The sequence below is a fragment of the Cervus elaphus genome, chromosome 9 (assembly GCF_910594005.1).
Source record: "Cervus elaphus chromosome 9, mCerEla1.1, whole genome shotgun sequence".
NCBI lineage: Eukaryota > Metazoa > Chordata > Mammalia > Artiodactyla > Cervidae > Cervus > Cervus elaphus.
In genome coordinates, this window is record NC_057823.1 from 22,244,221 (window position 1) to 22,260,731 (window position 16,511).

The 16,511-nt window shown below is 51.6% G+C and overlaps 1 protein-coding gene across 2 annotated transcripts; it reads right to left on the minus strand.

The window, feature by feature from the left end:
• Nucleotides 1-101: 101 nt before the first annotated feature.
• On the minus strand, nt 102-11,437 carry MPND (MPN domain containing). Of its 2 annotated transcripts, none has more exons than XM_043911919.1 (13): nt 10,898-11,437; nt 10,538-10,800; nt 9,573-9,809; nt 7,049-7,181; nt 6,306-6,390; nt 5,995-6,091; nt 5,685-5,757; nt 5,528-5,604; nt 4,135-4,321; nt 3,979-4,049; nt 1,833-1,922; nt 1,093-1,185; nt 102-344 (listed from the first exon to the last, which is right to left on the minus strand). In XM_043911919.1, the coding sequence occupies exons 1-13, from the start codon at nt 10,902-10,904 to the stop codon at nt 267-269; spliced, it is 1,491 nt and encodes a 496-aa protein (XP_043767854.1). In that variant the 5' UTR covers nt 10,905-11,437; the 3' UTR covers nt 102-266. The 2 variants fall into 2 exon arrangements, with proteins under 2 accessions (XP_043767854.1, XP_043767855.1); XM_043911920.1 differs by having other exon boundaries at nt 4,135-4,303; nt 10,898-11,435.
• Between the last annotated feature and the right edge of the window lie 5,074 nt (nt 11,438-16,511).

Sequence of the window (16,511 nt, forward strand, 5' to 3'; positions counted from 1 at the left end):
CTGCATGGGCACCAGCCTCCAGCAAGGGGTGGGGGTGACTGTCACTTGCCTGGTCGCCAGCTCATGCCCTCCCCACAGTCACAGCACCTGAGACACACCTGGCCCGTTTCTCCTTTATTATATAATCTGAGCCCCTGCTATCACAGTCAGTCACACAGGACAAATAGCACAGAAGCTCTGGACCCACCCCCTCACCCAGAGGCGCAGGGGCCGCGTCTGACCAGAGCCCTCTCTCCTGTGTTTGGAGACTGGTGCCCTCAGTTCCCCTACTTGAGGACGCTGTAAACCTGCTCCAGCACGTGGCCTAGGCCCTGGTCCTTGGGCATCCTGCTGGCCAGGGAGATCTGAAAACAGGCAGGTCCGGCGCCTCAGGGCTCCTGCCCCGCTAAGGGCTCCGCTAACCCCGGTGGTGTCCCTAAAATCACACCTCCAGGTGCATCCTGGGCCTAGGAATGTCGTCGTGGGGTATGATTCCTCCCCACCACGCCCCGCCCCCCATGCACCGAGGCCACGCCCACCCTACCCACCAGCACCGCGGTAGGAGGTGGCCAGTGTGGCAGCTTTAAGCCCCGTCCACTGTTCAGTCTGAACAGAACAAGCGAACAGAGGAAGCTGCTTCTCTGTAAAGCCGAGTGGAATGTGTCTTCTGAGAATGGCTCTCAGGAAGGACACAAAAGGCTGCCAAGCCCTTGCTGACACATACCGCTGACTTAACGGGGTTGGGGGGGTAGGACAGACTGGATCGTCCTACTCGCAGCACCAGCCCCTCTGCCTGGCTCAGCTCTGCTGTGCTTCAGACTCAGAGCCCCCTCCTGTTCAGGGGCAGCATCTCCAGCCGGGATAGACCCAGGGCCACAAGGGCTACAGGCTTTTACATCTTCATCCGCACTTGATAGCGATCTCCACCACTGTCATCACCCCGTGTGACAAACGTGACTTTTCTTTGGCAGTGCTTATCTCTGACTAAAATATTTTTGTACAAGCCCACTTAACTCACTTTTCCTCAGGCTGCCTGTGGATATATTCCTGTGGGGCTCCCTGAGATCTTTACAAAAGGAAGGGTTTGCACGGGACTCGAGGTGTGAGCCTCACCTTCAGCTTGTCCAGGTAGGTGTGCTCCTGGTTCCAAGGCTCCTGGAACCTGACGAGGTCAGGGGCGCCCTTGTAGAACTCTACCAGCAGCATCTAGTGGGACAGAGAACACATGTGCTCCAGCCGCTGCTGCCCTTCAAGGGGCCTCCAAACTAACGCAGCGCAGCATGTAGGGGTTACCCAGATCCCCAAGAGAGGGACCTCCGAGCAGTGCCACCCTGGGGAAATGGAGGAACTTGGCAGGAGGGAGGGCTGCCTGGAGGAGGAGACACCTCCCCCAGAAGCAGAAGAATTGCTGCACCGATTCTTTCTACCCCGCCCTGAAAAGCTCCCTGGCCTAGCCATAGTCTGAGCAGGAACATCTGTGATGTCACAGGTATGATGAACTATCTCCGTTTAAGTGCCTACTGAATGGCAGGAGTGACACCTGAGGTCCTCACATGTCTCCATTGGGAGAATCAGTGGCAGGTGCAAAAGCCCAAGGTAGGAGCGTCCCTAGCACCTTCCATAACAGCAAGGAGGCCTGGTGGGGGTGGGGGTAGGGGCCGAGACTGGGACTGGGGACTTGATCCTGAGAGCCCGTGATTTTCAGCAGCAGAAGAGACCTATCAGGATCTTGATGTGGCACCTTCAACCACAGCTTCCTGAGTCCTAGAGTTATGTCCAACTAGCGGGGCGCCCTCAGCCCCCGCCTGCTCCTCCCAGGGTCCCCCACCCATGCCACCCCAGAGTGAGCTTACCATCTCATGGAGGATGTCATTAGTCAGGAAGCTGTCCTGGACATAGGCCATTTCCACATCCATGGGGATGCCGTAGTCACTGGGCCTTTGCTGGCGGAGACACAAGCTCGTCACCACTAGCTACCCCACCCCGTCCCCCAGCCCAATACTGCAGGGCACAGCGGGAAGTTCCCTGGGCTGGGAGCCAGGGAGTCGATACTGTAGGCCTGGCTCTGGGCTGGGATCAGATTCAGAGCCACGTGGGATCTCCGAAGAACCCAGCAATGCGACCAGGGAGGCAGGGTGGCATCCATCTCTACACACACACACACACACGAGTGGCCATGGCTCCCTAATTAGGGTGGCATCCATCTCTACACACACACACACAGGAGTGGCCATGGCTCCCTAATTCCTTTCTAAAGCTAATTTCTGACACACACACACACACACACACACACACACACACACACACACAGAGGAGTGGCCATGGCTCCCTAATTCCTTTCTAAAGCTAATTTATGACACACACACACACACACAGAGGAGTGGCCATGGCTCCCTAATTCCTTTCTAAAGCTAATTTCTCACACACACACACACACACACACACACACACACACACACACAGAGGAGTGGCCATGGCTCCCTAATTCCTTTCTAAAGCTAATTTCTGACACACACACACACACACACACACAGAGGAGTGGCCATGGCTCCCTAATTCCTTTCTAAAGCTAATTTCTCACACACACACACACACACACAGGAGTGGCCATGGCTCCCTAATTCCTTTCTAAAGCTAATTTCTCACACACACACACACACACACACACACACAGGAGTGGCCATGGCTCCCTAATTCCTTTCTAAAGCTAATTTCTCACACACACACACACAGAGGAGTGGCCATGGCTCCCTAATTCCTTTCTAAAGCTAATTTCTCACACACACACACACACAGAGGAGTGGCCATGGCTCCCTAATTCCTTTCTAAAGCTAATTTCTGACACACACACACACAGAGGAGTGGCCATGGCTCCCTAATTCCTTTCTAAAGCTAATTTCTCACACACACACACACACACACACAGAGGAGTGGCCATGGCTCCCTAATTCCTTTCTAAAGCTAATTTCTGACACACACACACACACACAGAGGAGTGGCCATGGCTCCCTAATTCCTTTCTAAAGCTAATTTCTCACACACACACACACACACGCACACACACACAGAGGAGTGGCCATGGCTCCCTAATTCCTTTCTAAAGCTAATTACACACACACACACACACACACACACACACACACACACACAGGAGTGGCCATGGCTCCCTAATTCCTTTCTAAAGCTAATTTATGACACACACACACACACACAGAGGAGTGGCCATGGCTCCCTAATTCCTTTCTAAAGCTAATTTCTCACACACACACACACACACAGAGGAGTGGCCATGGCTCCCTAATTCCTTTCTAAAGCTAATTTATGACACACACACACACACACACACACAGAGGAGTGGCCATGGCTCCCTAATTCCTTTCTAAAGCTAATTTCTCACACACACACACACACACACACAGAGGAGTGGCCATGGCTCCCTAATTCCTTTCTAAAGCTAATTTCTGACACACACACACACACACACACACACACACACACAGAGGAGTGGCCATGGCTCCCTAATTCCTTTCTAAAGCTAATTTCTGACACACACACACACACAGACACAGAGGAATGGCCATGGCTCCCTAATTCCTTTCTAAAGCTAATTTCTGACACACACACACACACACACACACACACACACACACACACACACACACACAGAGGAGTGGCCATGGCTCCCTAATTCCTTTCTAAAGCTAATTTCTGACCCCAAGACTCGACTTGGAGAATGAAACCAGACAGGTCTCAGGTTGGAGGCCGTACTGGTAGCCAAGGCAGCTTGCTACAGTTGGAGCCCCAACCTTTTCAGCACCACTCACACCTACTGCCTCAGCACAATGATTATGTTCCTATCTCACAGATGAGAGAAACAGGCCCCAGCTCCCCAAGTGAGCCGGGAACCAGAGTACTGGCTTTTTGCCGCTAACAAGCCCTCCTGACCCCGCCCACAACCACGCAGGGCCCCGCCCACACCTCCCCTGAAGCCCCGCCTACCTCAGGGGGCGGCATGACCCAGAAGGGCGAGATCTTGGACTCTGGGCCGGGGTTGCCAGAGTAGTAAGGGGCTGCGGGCGGAGACACAGAGAAGGGGCTGGACCTGGGATCTCGGTGACCGGCAGGGCCCACGCCCGCCCCTTTCCCTGGACTCACAGCAGAGCAGGGCGAGGCAGGGCTGGAAACCGTTGCTGGAGCCCTGCAGCCGCAGCTGGTAGTCCATCTGCGCGTCGATGTCCTGCAGCGACGGCAGCGCCGGGCCATGCGGGTGGCTGTGGTACCAGCCTACCAGGGACAGGCCGCGCAGGAGCAGGCTCTGGTAGATCTGGGGGCAGAGACGCGGCTGGGGCCGGCGCGGGACGGTGGGGTTCCACCGGCCCTGGTACGCTCACGCCACTCCCGACTGCCAGCACGCCAGGGACACCCATCCAGCCCCACACGGCCAACATTTAATGAGCGCCTGCTGTGTACCAGGCCCCTTAGGATACAGCAGTGACAGACCGAGACAGACCCTGCCCCGCACTCAGCGAATCCAGTGAGGGGGACAGTCAACAAAGACATAAAGAAGATGCTCCAGGCTTCTCCGGTGGTTCAGTGGTAAAGAATCTGCCTGCCAATGCAAGAGATAAAGGGTTCAACCCCAGATCTGGGAGGATTCCACATGCCGGGGAGTAAATAAGCCCATCCACAACAATTGAGCCTGTGCTCCTGAGCCTGGGAGCCGCAACTACTTAAGTCCCTATGCTTCAGAGCCCGTGCTCCGCAATAAGAGAAGCCTCCACGCCTCACAACTACAGAAAAGACCCAGCACAGCCAAACATAAGTAATTTTTTTTAAAGCCTCCTATATTCCCCAGTGGTTCAGTGGTTGACTTGGACCTTTCACTGCCAAGAGGTGGGGCTCAATTCCTGGTGTAGGAACCAAGATCCCACAAGCCGCCGTGGTGCAGCCAAAAAATAATAATATAATAATGATAATATAATAATAATAAAATAATAAATGCTCCTATTGTAAATCTAAGGCAAAATATTATTTTGCTCACTGCTGTATCCCCAGCTCACAATTCCTGGCACACAGTAGGTGCTAATAATTAAATAAAGAGGCAGATGTGTGAACTCAAGTAGAGGCAAGCGCAAGCGTAAAGAGAAAGGAAGAGGTGGGTGGAGAAAGCTGTGCACAGAATGCACACCTATTCTGTCCTCCAGAACGGACCATGCTGGAAAAGGTGGGCGTGGAGCGCTTAGCGCAGTGCTAGGCCCATATTAAGCACTGTTAGGAAAACATCGAAGGGGGGCATTTAATATTTATCCGGCCTTTACCAGGTGACAGGCAGGCTGAGAAGGGAAGGGCTGGCGGCATCTGCGCAGAGGAAGAATGACGGTGGGGGTCACAAGTGCGGGGACTGGAGCTCACACGTACCTATCTGCACCCCTGCTGAGCGGCGACACGGCGCTAGGCGCCCTGCCGCGGTAGCCAGGACAGCTGTGTGCGCGCCAGCCTGCCCCACCCCCACCCCCAACAAATACCCCGTCGCCATGCGCCCCCTCACCTCCTCTTCCACGGTGGCCGCGGTCTCCGCGTCCCCCAGCCGGCTCCGACAGGGGAAGGCTCTGAGCACCGTGAGCACTGCACGGAGGCGGGAGAAGGGGTGGACATCGACCCCGGCCCCCAAACACCCTCTCTGCCCATGGGCCCCCAATACCCACTCTGACTGTTGATGTCCCAGCGGCCCCCCAGGTACCCCACGACCTGGCTGCGGGTCAGGTGGCTGTGGAAGTCCTGGGGAGGGGGAGGGACATGGGAAGACCCACTCAGACTGCGCCAGGTCCCAAGGCCGTCCTGGGGGTCAGCCCACCCCCCTCCTTCCTCGGATATTGATTGAGTGCCTACTATTTACCAATAGTGAACAGAGCAGACAAGGTCTCTGTTCCAAAGACCCTCTGGGCAGGGACCAGCCCCTCCCCAGGCCTGGGAGCCCCTGAGCCCTAAGGGACAGGGTAGGAGTTGGGCACACACCAGCAGGAACAGCACGTTGCTGGAGACGGCCACGTTGAACGGCTGGAACTTGTTGATGGCTGCGAAAGACGTTACTTCCACCAGGGTGTGGGGGTTCCTGTGGGAGCCAGGAAGGTTCCACAGCCTCAGGAACCCCAAGGCCCTTCCCTCACCCACACACTGGCTGCCTCAGTCTCACAGCCAGCTCTGAGGATCTGAGGCCTTGTCTCCATTCTTCCCCTGCCTGCCCTTGTCCTCCAATCCCATGCTGCAAGAGCTTCTGTAGATGGGGATGAGGGTGGGGGTTTTAGAGGGCATGGGGTGCATCTGACCTGGCCGAATCACGACTTCCCAGCATGCAGTAGCGCACCGGCACCCGGATCTTGTTTTCCACCCTTTTCCCTGGGGGCGTGGCCTCTGGGGAGTTGGCAGGGGGTGTTAAGAAAAGAAGTCAGTATCAGTTTCTCCCCAGCCAGGAACTGGAAAACCAAGGCCAGGCAGTCAAAGAAAGAAAGGACTCCAGGGGCAGTCTTAAAAAATCAAGAAAGGGAAAAAAAAATCAAGAAAGGGCTTCCCTGGTGGTCCAGTGGATAAGACTCCATGCTCCCAATGCAGGGGACGTGGGTTCCACCCCTGGTAAGGGAACCAGATCGCGCATGCTGCAACTAAGACCCAGTGCAGCCAAATCAATCAGTCAACCAATATTTTTAAAAACAAAGAAAAAAATCAGGCAGCAAGTTAACAAACTGGACATAAGAAACTAAAAAATCAGAAGGGATCAGGAAACCAGGTAAGGAGCAGACAGGGAGGCAAAGAAATCAGGCAGCAGGGCTAGAAATCAGACAACAGGGCAAAGAAATCCTATGGAGGAGTAAGGATAAAGAAATTAGTCAGTGGGACCAAGAAATGTAGAATTAGAGCTTAAAAAGTCAGGCGGTGAGAGTGAAATGAGGCAGCGAGGGCTGGGAAGTCAGCCAGGCTTCTAGCAGGCTCTACACCCAGCCTCCTCCCCGTCTTGAGCTCTGTCCACCTCCCCCCACCGTCCCCACCTCTTCCCCTCCCCCAGACCTCTTACCCGAGTGGACAGGCTCTGAGGGGCCCTTCCCTTGCGGTCTCCTACTCTTGTCCTCCGCTGAGGCTCCTGTCAGAACCTCCTCCTCCTCTTCCTCTATCAGCAGCTCCTCCTCCTCTCCTTCGCTGGCCGGGCTCTGGGTGGGGTCGGGGTGGTGGGGGAACGCGACAGGACTTTTAGCTGGATTCTCCATACCCTCCCCCCAAGTTCGACCAAGAACTCTGGCAGGCCAGAACCTGCCATTCCTGTCGTTGCCCCGGGGGCCCACTAGATGGAGAGAGTGAGCAGAGACAATCTAGGCTGTGGACCAGTTGCTCAGGCTGGAATCCCGCCTCTGCCTATTTCAAGCTGACTTCAGTCTCTGTTCTCCTGTAAAACGTCACAGTGACTTCCAGCCCCACAGGGGTGGCATAAAGGTGAAATTAGATAATGCGTGCAAAGCATTTAACATATGCCCTGCTGCTCCATTCATCCAGCTGGCAAAGACTTTTCATGGATTCAGCTGATCAGATTCTCTCAATAACCTCTCCTCCTTTCTCGTAAAGAGCCGTTGACGAGGTGACCTCTCTGTCCAAACCCAACGGCCACATCTCAGTCTCTGTCCCCCGCCCCCTCTCAGCAGCGTCTCCTGGTAACTCCTCAGGGATCCTCACCCCCGCACTGACCGGCTTACCTCCGACCTCTCCTGCACCTCCTTATTCTCCCCCATCTCACTCGTTGGGCCAGGGCTGGGTCCTCCCGCCTCTTTATTCCCCCACCCACACCCCTTCTGGGTGGCCTCAAACCCCGTGTGCCCCCTGGACAACTGCCCACAGTCCTGACTTCAGGCTAGGTCTCCCCTGACCTCCGGACCCCAGGTCCGGCTAGTCCCTGACATCTCAAAAGGGGGTGTTCGCACTCAACAAGGCCACCCAGACCATCCCCCTAAACTTGCTCCTCCCCACATCTCCGATGAGGGTAATCCTGTCCACGCGCTTGCAAAAACATTTAGGGGAACAAAATATCTCCTAACACCAACATCAGATCCACCAGCAAATCACATCACATCCACTTTCAGAATTAACCAGAACTTACCCACTTCCTCCTCAAAGGCCCGCCAGATTCACCCCATCATCACCCACCTGCACCCTGAATCCCTGGCTCCTGTTGTACTCCCAACAGCGGCCACCAGAGGGCGCCGCTAAGGACCTGACTCAGGCCCCACACCTACTCTGCTCACAGTACTCCAGAGATCCGACTTCCCTCAGGATACAAGCCCAAGTCCTCCCCACAGCCCACCATGCCCTCCACGACTTGCCCCTGTCCCCTCCCTGCCCTTCGCTCCTCCCTCTCTCCCTATGGTCACTCTCTGCTCCAGCCACATCAGAGTCTTGCTGTTCCCCCAAAATACCAAGACCGGTCCAGCCTCAGGGCCTTTGCACATGCTGTTTTCCAGAACTCTTTATAGCTCCCTGCCTCCACCCCTTCAGTTCACTGATCAGATGTCACTGTCTCAATGAGGCCTTCCCTAGCCATCCTATTCCTTTCAGCACTTGCATCCCCTGCCCCTGCTCACTTCTTCCAAAGTATGATAAGATGAACTTATTTCTTTTGTTTGTTTCTCTCTCCATGAAGGCAGGAATGTTTCTCATTTGGCTCTCTGCTTTATCACCAGCATGCAGAAGAGGGCCTGGCACACAGCTGGCATTTATTAAATGCTTGCTGAATGAACAGCCCTATGGTATGGTGTGAAGGTTAGTTTTATAAGTCAACTGGGCTAAGCTATAGTACCCAGTTACTGAATAAAACACTAGTCTAGGTGTTGCTGTGAAGGCATCGGGTTGATGTGGTCCACATCTACAATAAGTCAACTTTCAATAAAGAAGATTACCCTTGATACTGTTGGTGGGCCTCACCCAATCAAGTGAAAGGCCTTAAGAGCAAAATCTGAGGCTTCCTGGAAAACAAGAAATTCTGCCTCGAGACTGCAGCATCAGGGGACTTCCCTGGTGGTCAGGAGGTTAAGAATCTGCCTTCCAATGCAGGGAATCTGGGTTCGATCTCTTGTCAGGGAACTAAGATCCCACATGCTATGGGGCAACTAAGCCTGTACACTCGGGAGGCCAAGCCACAACCAGAGAGAGACACATGTACTGCAACAAAGAGCCCATGAACCAAAACTAAGACCTGATGCAGCCAAATAAATAAAAACTTTTTTAAAAAAAAAGACTGCAGCATCAACTCTAGCCTCTGTGTGTGTGTTTGTGTGTGTGTGTGTTAGTATGATCACAGTATTCAAGACCCTCCAAAATCTGGTCCCTGCCAATGCTGCCAGCCCCCTCAGCTACTAAGGTATCAAATCTCCAGCTGCATCAGCTAACAACAGCTGCCTACAAAGGTGTGCAAATGCCATTCCTTCCTCTGGAAAGCTCTTTACCCTTCATCTCACTCTGATCAACTCCTACTCATCCCTCAAAGCCCCAGCTCCAACATTCTCTCTCTGGGCACTCTTTATCCAGCAGTGAGTCAGGGAGGCTGAAGGATGTACCTCATCAGCGGCAGCTGCAGTCATATGGAGCTGGTTTCGCCGGAGCCAAGCAGCTTTGTACTTGTCCAGTTTCTGGCCCTTGTATTTGACAGAGGCCCAGCCACAGCCAGACTTCTTGGCCGGGTTCACCAGCTTCTTGCAATGGGTGGCCCAGGCGCTGGGTGAGTTGAACACCTGGCCTGTTTCCTGCCACACAATCCTTCCATCGGGCTGCAGGTCTCCCACGAACTTCTTCCCCTGCAGTGACAGTGGGTTGGCTGGACCCAGGAGCTGGTACTCATCAAGACTCCCTCCTCCAGCAAGACCTCCCTGACCCCATGCTGCTTCCCAGGGCTTGCCACCCATCTCCCACTTCCTTCCAGGAGGCTTCCAGCTTAGGTACCATCCTGATCAGCCTGGATTGAAACTGTCCAGTTACGTGTCCGTCCCCACTCCCTTCACTGGACTGTGAGCCCCAAAGGACAAGAACTGCATCTGACTTGATCTCCACTGTGTCCCTAACACCCAACATAGCCTGACACACAGCAGATGCTCAATTCACAAACTGCTCCCACTCACAAAGACAACAATAACAATAATGGTAATGATAACAAACACTTATAAAGGACTTACTGTATAGCAGGCACACTGCTGAGCAGTTTATTCATTGCATCCTCATGCAACCCCATGGGAAGAAAGAAAATCCCATTTTACGGATGGGGAAACTAGGATACGCCTAGGTTGAGTGAAGTCACATAGCCAGGAAGGCACTAGTGTCCTCTCTGAGCCAAAGATTCTCCTTTGTGGAACGGAGAGTTTGGTGAACAATGTTCTCCCACCCAGAAAGGCTCCTGCTGGGTCAGGATGCTCTGTGCCTCAGGTTCCCCTCCCCATACCAGGGGCTCGGCTTGCGGCAAGAAAGCACACTGGACCCGGTTTCCCCTTTATGCACGGGCTGGGATGGGATGAGGCCGGGAGGTGCTCACCAGGTAGTAGATGGACAGCACTCCGGCGCCGGGCTCCAGCAGCGCGTCTTTGAGGAGCACCCGCAGCGTGACCGCGCGCCTAGTGAGCGCACCCCCTGGCCCGCCGCAGCTCCCCGGTCCCGCCCCGCCGACGCCGCCGCCTCCGCCGCCGCGCGCGCCTCCCGAAGCCCCTGGCCGCTCGGGGTCCTCGGCCTCCGCCTCGTCCTCATCTTCATCCGGCGCCTCCTCGCCCGCGCCGCCCGCAGGGGACAGCGGCTCCGGAGCTACGGGCAGCGACAGGCTGCAGCGGAGCCGCGCGCCCTGACCGGGTGCAACCACCCAGCCCGGTGCCCCACCGGCCCCCCGCCAGGCCCGCCGTACCTGCCATGGCCGCTCCGCCCCACTCCCCGCGCCCCGTGCGCCTCGGGCTCTTTCTTCCCGGCACGTGACGCGGCTCCGCCCCTAGGAGGGAGCACCCCTGCCATTGGCCGCCGCCGGTGGGCGACTGGGGGCTCGGCCAGCAGAGGCGAGCCGGGGACAGCCAGACTCTGGCCTCTTCACGCGGGAGAGGGAAGTGGGGGTTCAACCCTAGGGGGCCATTCGGGAAACTGAGGCCTGAGGCCACCTTCCGTGGGAGGGAGGTGGTAGCCGAGAGCTCGGGGCACCACTGGGAACACTGAGGCCGCGGGCTTCCGCTTTCGGAGAACCAATGACTCCACCCGCGGTCACCGACTGAGGCCTGGGTCTGGGGGACATAGGGGGCTCAACTCGCTACGGCTAGCGGGGAAATTGAGATCCGCGACCACTCCTATTGAGGAACCCACAGGCCTCAGCTGTTGGTACCAGGAAGACACGGAGGCCTGGGAGGATGAGCCCCACAGCCCTAGCGCTGCGGGACAGAATCGAGGAAACAACCCGGCGCCTCGACTCTAAAGTGCCCAAGCCGGGCAGCATTCTCTAAAGGGTTAATTTCCACCCTCCCCCGGCGGCCCTCGACTGCCTTGATTGGAACGCAGCAGAGCCCGCCAGCCAATTATAACTGGGTTATTTCATCTTCAGCCAATAGACGATAGAGGGTGGAATCCCTCCTGCCAATCAAGCGTTAAATTGCTCCTCCTCGACCAGTCAGCAGGAGCCCCCGGGTCTTCAACCAACCAATCAGTTCGCGGGTCAAACCTCCCTTGAGACCCCGCCCCCCCCTCTCCTACCCAACCCTCAGCTCGCGGTGCACGTGGGCGGACTCTGGCTAGACGTGCGCGGGACAACTGCTGCTCTTTTGTCTCTGGTCACTGTCCCAGGACCTTTGCCCCGAGGCGCAGGGCCAACTCCTATCACTGGGACTCCCCAACCCCAGGCAGGGCTGAAAGCCCTGGGCAGAGGCTCCCTCCAGCTGCACGGCAATTTTTTGGCTGGACTCAGCTACAGATGCCGGTACCCGATGCCGGTCCGAAACAGGGGACAGGCTGTTGGGGACAGGGCTGTCCAGCCACAGTGGTCTGTAATGAGAGTGAACCTAGCTCCAAATCTTGCTCTACCATTTCCCAGCTCTGTGACTTTGGCCATGTGTCTCCACCTCTCTGTTTCCTCATGGGGATAACAATTCGTACTTCAGAGTTGTTAAAGAACAGGACTTGACATATAGTAAGAGCTGGGGAATGTGAGTGATTATTATTACTCATGATGCAATAAAGTTTGTATTTTAAGGCAGGACAAGAAAAAGTAAACAACAATTCTTTGTTTGGACCTCTTCCCTCCCTCTCTCCCTAATCTGTGTAGCACATTAACCAGAGATCCTCAAAGATGGGAAGATAAGAACTCCTGCTCCACAGTAAAGATCTCTTTTCTTTTCTTTTTCTAACATTTTGTTTCTTTTTTTCCCCCATTTTTTTTTAAATTGAAAGATAATGCTTTACAATGTTGTGTTAGTTTCTCCTGTACAACGAAGTGAATCAGCCATGCATGCGTGCTAGGTTGTGACCGACTCTGTAACACCCTGGACTGTATCCTGCCAGGCTCCTCCCATCCTGGGATTTCCCAGGCAAGAATGGGTTATCATTTCCTTCTCCATGTTGTGTGTGTGTGTGTGTGTGTGTGTGTGTTTTTCCTTTCTTTTTTCTAATGTTGACAATGTATCTTCTTATAAGAACAGCGTTCTAAAAAAAAAAAAAAAAAGAACAGCGTTCTTTCCCGGCTCTGTAGGGGTCATGATGATCTGCTGCTCACTCTGTACTTACTTACCTGGACTATGTATCCTTAGTGAAGTTTATGTAAATAACAGTATGTCATTTTGATGTGTGATCCTTTGTCTCAAGGCGGTCCAGAGGTTAAGAAGCCATGCCTCCACTGTAGAGGGCGTGGGTTCAATCTGTGGTCAGGGAATCAGTGACGCAGCAGGCATGCATGCATAAATGAAATATATATGACCATGCCTACTAACAGGCGGAACCGTTCTCAGAGCTTTCAGAAAATCTGCTTCCTGTTATAAACTTCAGTTTGGCTCAAAGAAAATTCCGTTCCTCTCTTCTTAACTTGATAGTTAATGTTCCCTGACACTCACTTTGTGTCCAGTCCAAACCTCCTTTTGGAGTCGTCTCACCACCCACCCAGGGTCCAGCCATCAAATAGGCATCTCCCAGCCCCTTAGGGGGGCTTCCCAAGTGGCACTAGTGGTAAAGAATTTGCCTGCCAATGCAGGAGACTCAAGAAATATGGGTTCAATCCCTGGGTCGCAAATATCCCCTGGAGAAGGAAATGGCAATCCATTCTAATATTCTTGCCTGGAAAATTCAATGGACAGAGGAGCCTGGTGGGTTACAGTCCGTGAGATTCAGAGTTGGACGCGACTGAGGACAACACACAGCTGCTTAGACTCGGCAGAGCTCACATGGCCTCAGTTTATTTGCCCATGGCCTTGTCTGCTTTCTCGTTGCCTCTCTTCTGAAACCCAGGGCTGAATCTCCAGCATCTCTCATCTGGATCATTTCCTGGAGATTCAGTCCTCCATATTCACACACACCACTTACATCTCCCACCCTGGCCCCAGAGGAATCTTACTAAAATGCAACTATGACCACCTCCCTCCATTGCTCTAAATCCGTCTATGAATCCCCATTGCCTTTGATAAATTAGCCGCTGTGACCTTATCAACCATTAACAATTTACGGCACCCCTAAATGGCAGGTGGTATAATCAACATTACCAGATAGTTCAGGAGAGGAAGAGTTACACAGTTCTTCAGTGAATTCCCAAAGCTAATCTTTGCTATGTGTATAAAGTCCAGGCAGTCCTAGAACTGTTAAGGAAATTGAATTTGTAATTTTAAAAGTCCCCCAAAAGGGACTAGATATTATCATGGTCCATAAGTTGTTTAGCTACAAGTTCATTTCAGTAGCAGGACCTAACAAATATTTGAGGTCAAAATCTCCTGTGTTTAAAAAACTTTTTTTTTTTTTTACCATGCTAATAAAAATGTTAATTTGTTTGGGAAAAAAATAATTGAAAAAAATTAAACTCCCAAAGAAGAAATCTCCAGGCCCAGGTGAAAAATTCTACGAAGGTTCAAATAAGAATTAACACCACTTTTGCCTGGAGAGTCCCAAGGACCTGGCAGCCTGGCAGGCTACAGTCTACAGGGTCGCAAAGAGTCAGACACTGAAATGACTTAGCGTACATGCATGCATTATATAATCTCTTCCAGAAAATTGAAGAAGGAATACTTCCTAATTCATTTTATGAAGCTAGCATCACCCTGATACCAAAACCAGATAAGGAGAGTATAAATAAACAAAACTACAGAACATCCCTTGTGAATCCAGACAAAAAAAATCTTTAAAAAAATATTAATCAATAGAATTCAGCAATATATATAAAAAGAAGTATTCATCATGAGAAAGTGGAGTTTATCCCAGGGATGCAGGGCTATTTCCATATTCCAAATTCAATCAGTGTTTTCCACTGTATTAAAGAGACTGTGGTAGGTGGAACAATGGTTCCCTAAAGATGTCAATGTCCAAATCTCCAAGGCCTAGGAATATTTAGGTTACATGGCAAAGGGGATTTTAAGTTTGCAGATGGAATTACAGTTGCTAATCAAATTAAAATAAGGAAACATTAAAATAAAGTAATAATCATTAAAATAAGGAGATGACCCCAGATTATCTACTGAGTCCAATATAATAACAGGCATTCTTAAATGTGAAAGAGAGTCAGGGAAAGGTGACTGTGGGAGAAATTCAGACTGATATAACATGAGGTTTCTACCCACTATTGCTGGCTTTGTAGATGGAGGAAGGAATGGGGAAAGCTAGAAGCTGGAGAAAGCAAGGAAATAGATTCATTCTTTGAGCCTTCAGAAAGGAACACAGCCCTCAGGGACTTCCCTGGTGGTCCAGTGGTTAAGAATCCACCTTGCAATGCAGGGGATGTGGGTTCGATCTCTGGTCAGGGAACTAAGATCCCACATACTGCAGAGCAACTAAGCCTGAGTGCCACAACTAGGGAGTTCATGCACTACACAACACAGCCAAATAAATAAATACTTAAAAGAAAAAAAGAATAAGGAACATAGTCCTGCCAACACCCTGATTTTAGTTTCATGAGAACCACATAGGACTCCTAACCTACAAAGCTGTAAGATAATACATTTGTGTTGCATTAAGTCTCTATATTTATGATAAGTTATTACAGCGACCACAGAATACTAATACACAAGGTAAAGAAGACATGTCCCAAGAACGTATCTATTCATGCAAAAAAAAAAAAAAGCATTTGATAGAATTTAACACCCATTCATAATAAAAACTCTCAGCAGACCAGGAACAGAGGGAAACTACATCAACTTGATGAAGAACATAAACAAAACCTCAGGTAACATTGTACTTCATGGTAAAAGATGTAACACTTTTCCTATTGAGACTGGGAACAAGGAAAGGCCTTCACTCTCATGACTCTGATTCAACAGAGTCCTGAAAGTGCTAGCCATTACAATAAGACAAGAAAAAGAAATAAAAGGCATATAAATTGAAAATTAACCCTATTTGCAAATGACATGACCTGTGTACAAAATTTCAAGAAATCTCCCAAACATGCCCCTATAACTAAGGAGTGAGTTAATTCAGAAATGTTATAGGATAAGAGATCAACACACAAAAATCAATGGCATGTTTGTATGCTAACAATGAGTATATGAAAAGAATTGAAAATACAATATCACTTATAATGTTTTGAAATAGAAAGAAAAAAAGAAATGTTTAGATGTAAATCTAACCAAACAGATACAGGACTTGGATACCGAAAACTATACAACACTGATGAAAGAAATCAAAGATTTAAATAAATGAAGAGAATCTGAAACTAACATAATATTATGTGGGTTCGATTTATTTATACTTCAGTAGGAAACAAGGGAAGGAGGGAGGAAGGAAGGAAGGAAAAAAGGGAAAGACCATGTCTGTGGGTTGGAAGACTCAACACAGTATGCAAAAGTTATCAAGTTTTGGAACTTCCCTGGCTGTCTAGTAGTTAAGACTACACATTCTAATGCAGAGGGGTGTGGGTTCCATACCTGGTCAGGGACCTAAGATCCCACTTGTGGCACTGCCTAAAATTTAAAAAAAAAAAAAAAAAAAAAGCTAGTCTCCCCCAACTGATATACAGATTTAGTGCTACTTCTGTCAAAATCTCTGCAAGATTTTTGGATAAATACAAGCCAGATTTCGCTAATGTCCAGGCAGCCTAACAGGCCTCCTGGAAATTGTGTCATTTTCTAGTCTCACTCCTTCACAGTTCTGGCGCCAGATTCCTTTCTCTCCCTTCCAGACCTTTGCTTAGGCAAGTGCCCCTGTTGATGCCCCCACACCACACCAACAGCCCCCCGGCAGCTCCCTCCTCTGTTCCCTGACTCCTTGCAGGGACCAGAGAGACCGGGATTTCCCTAGAATCCTTGGACCTGCCCGGCCCAGCCCCCGCCCAGGGCTGGCAGGGGAGGGAGCTCTGG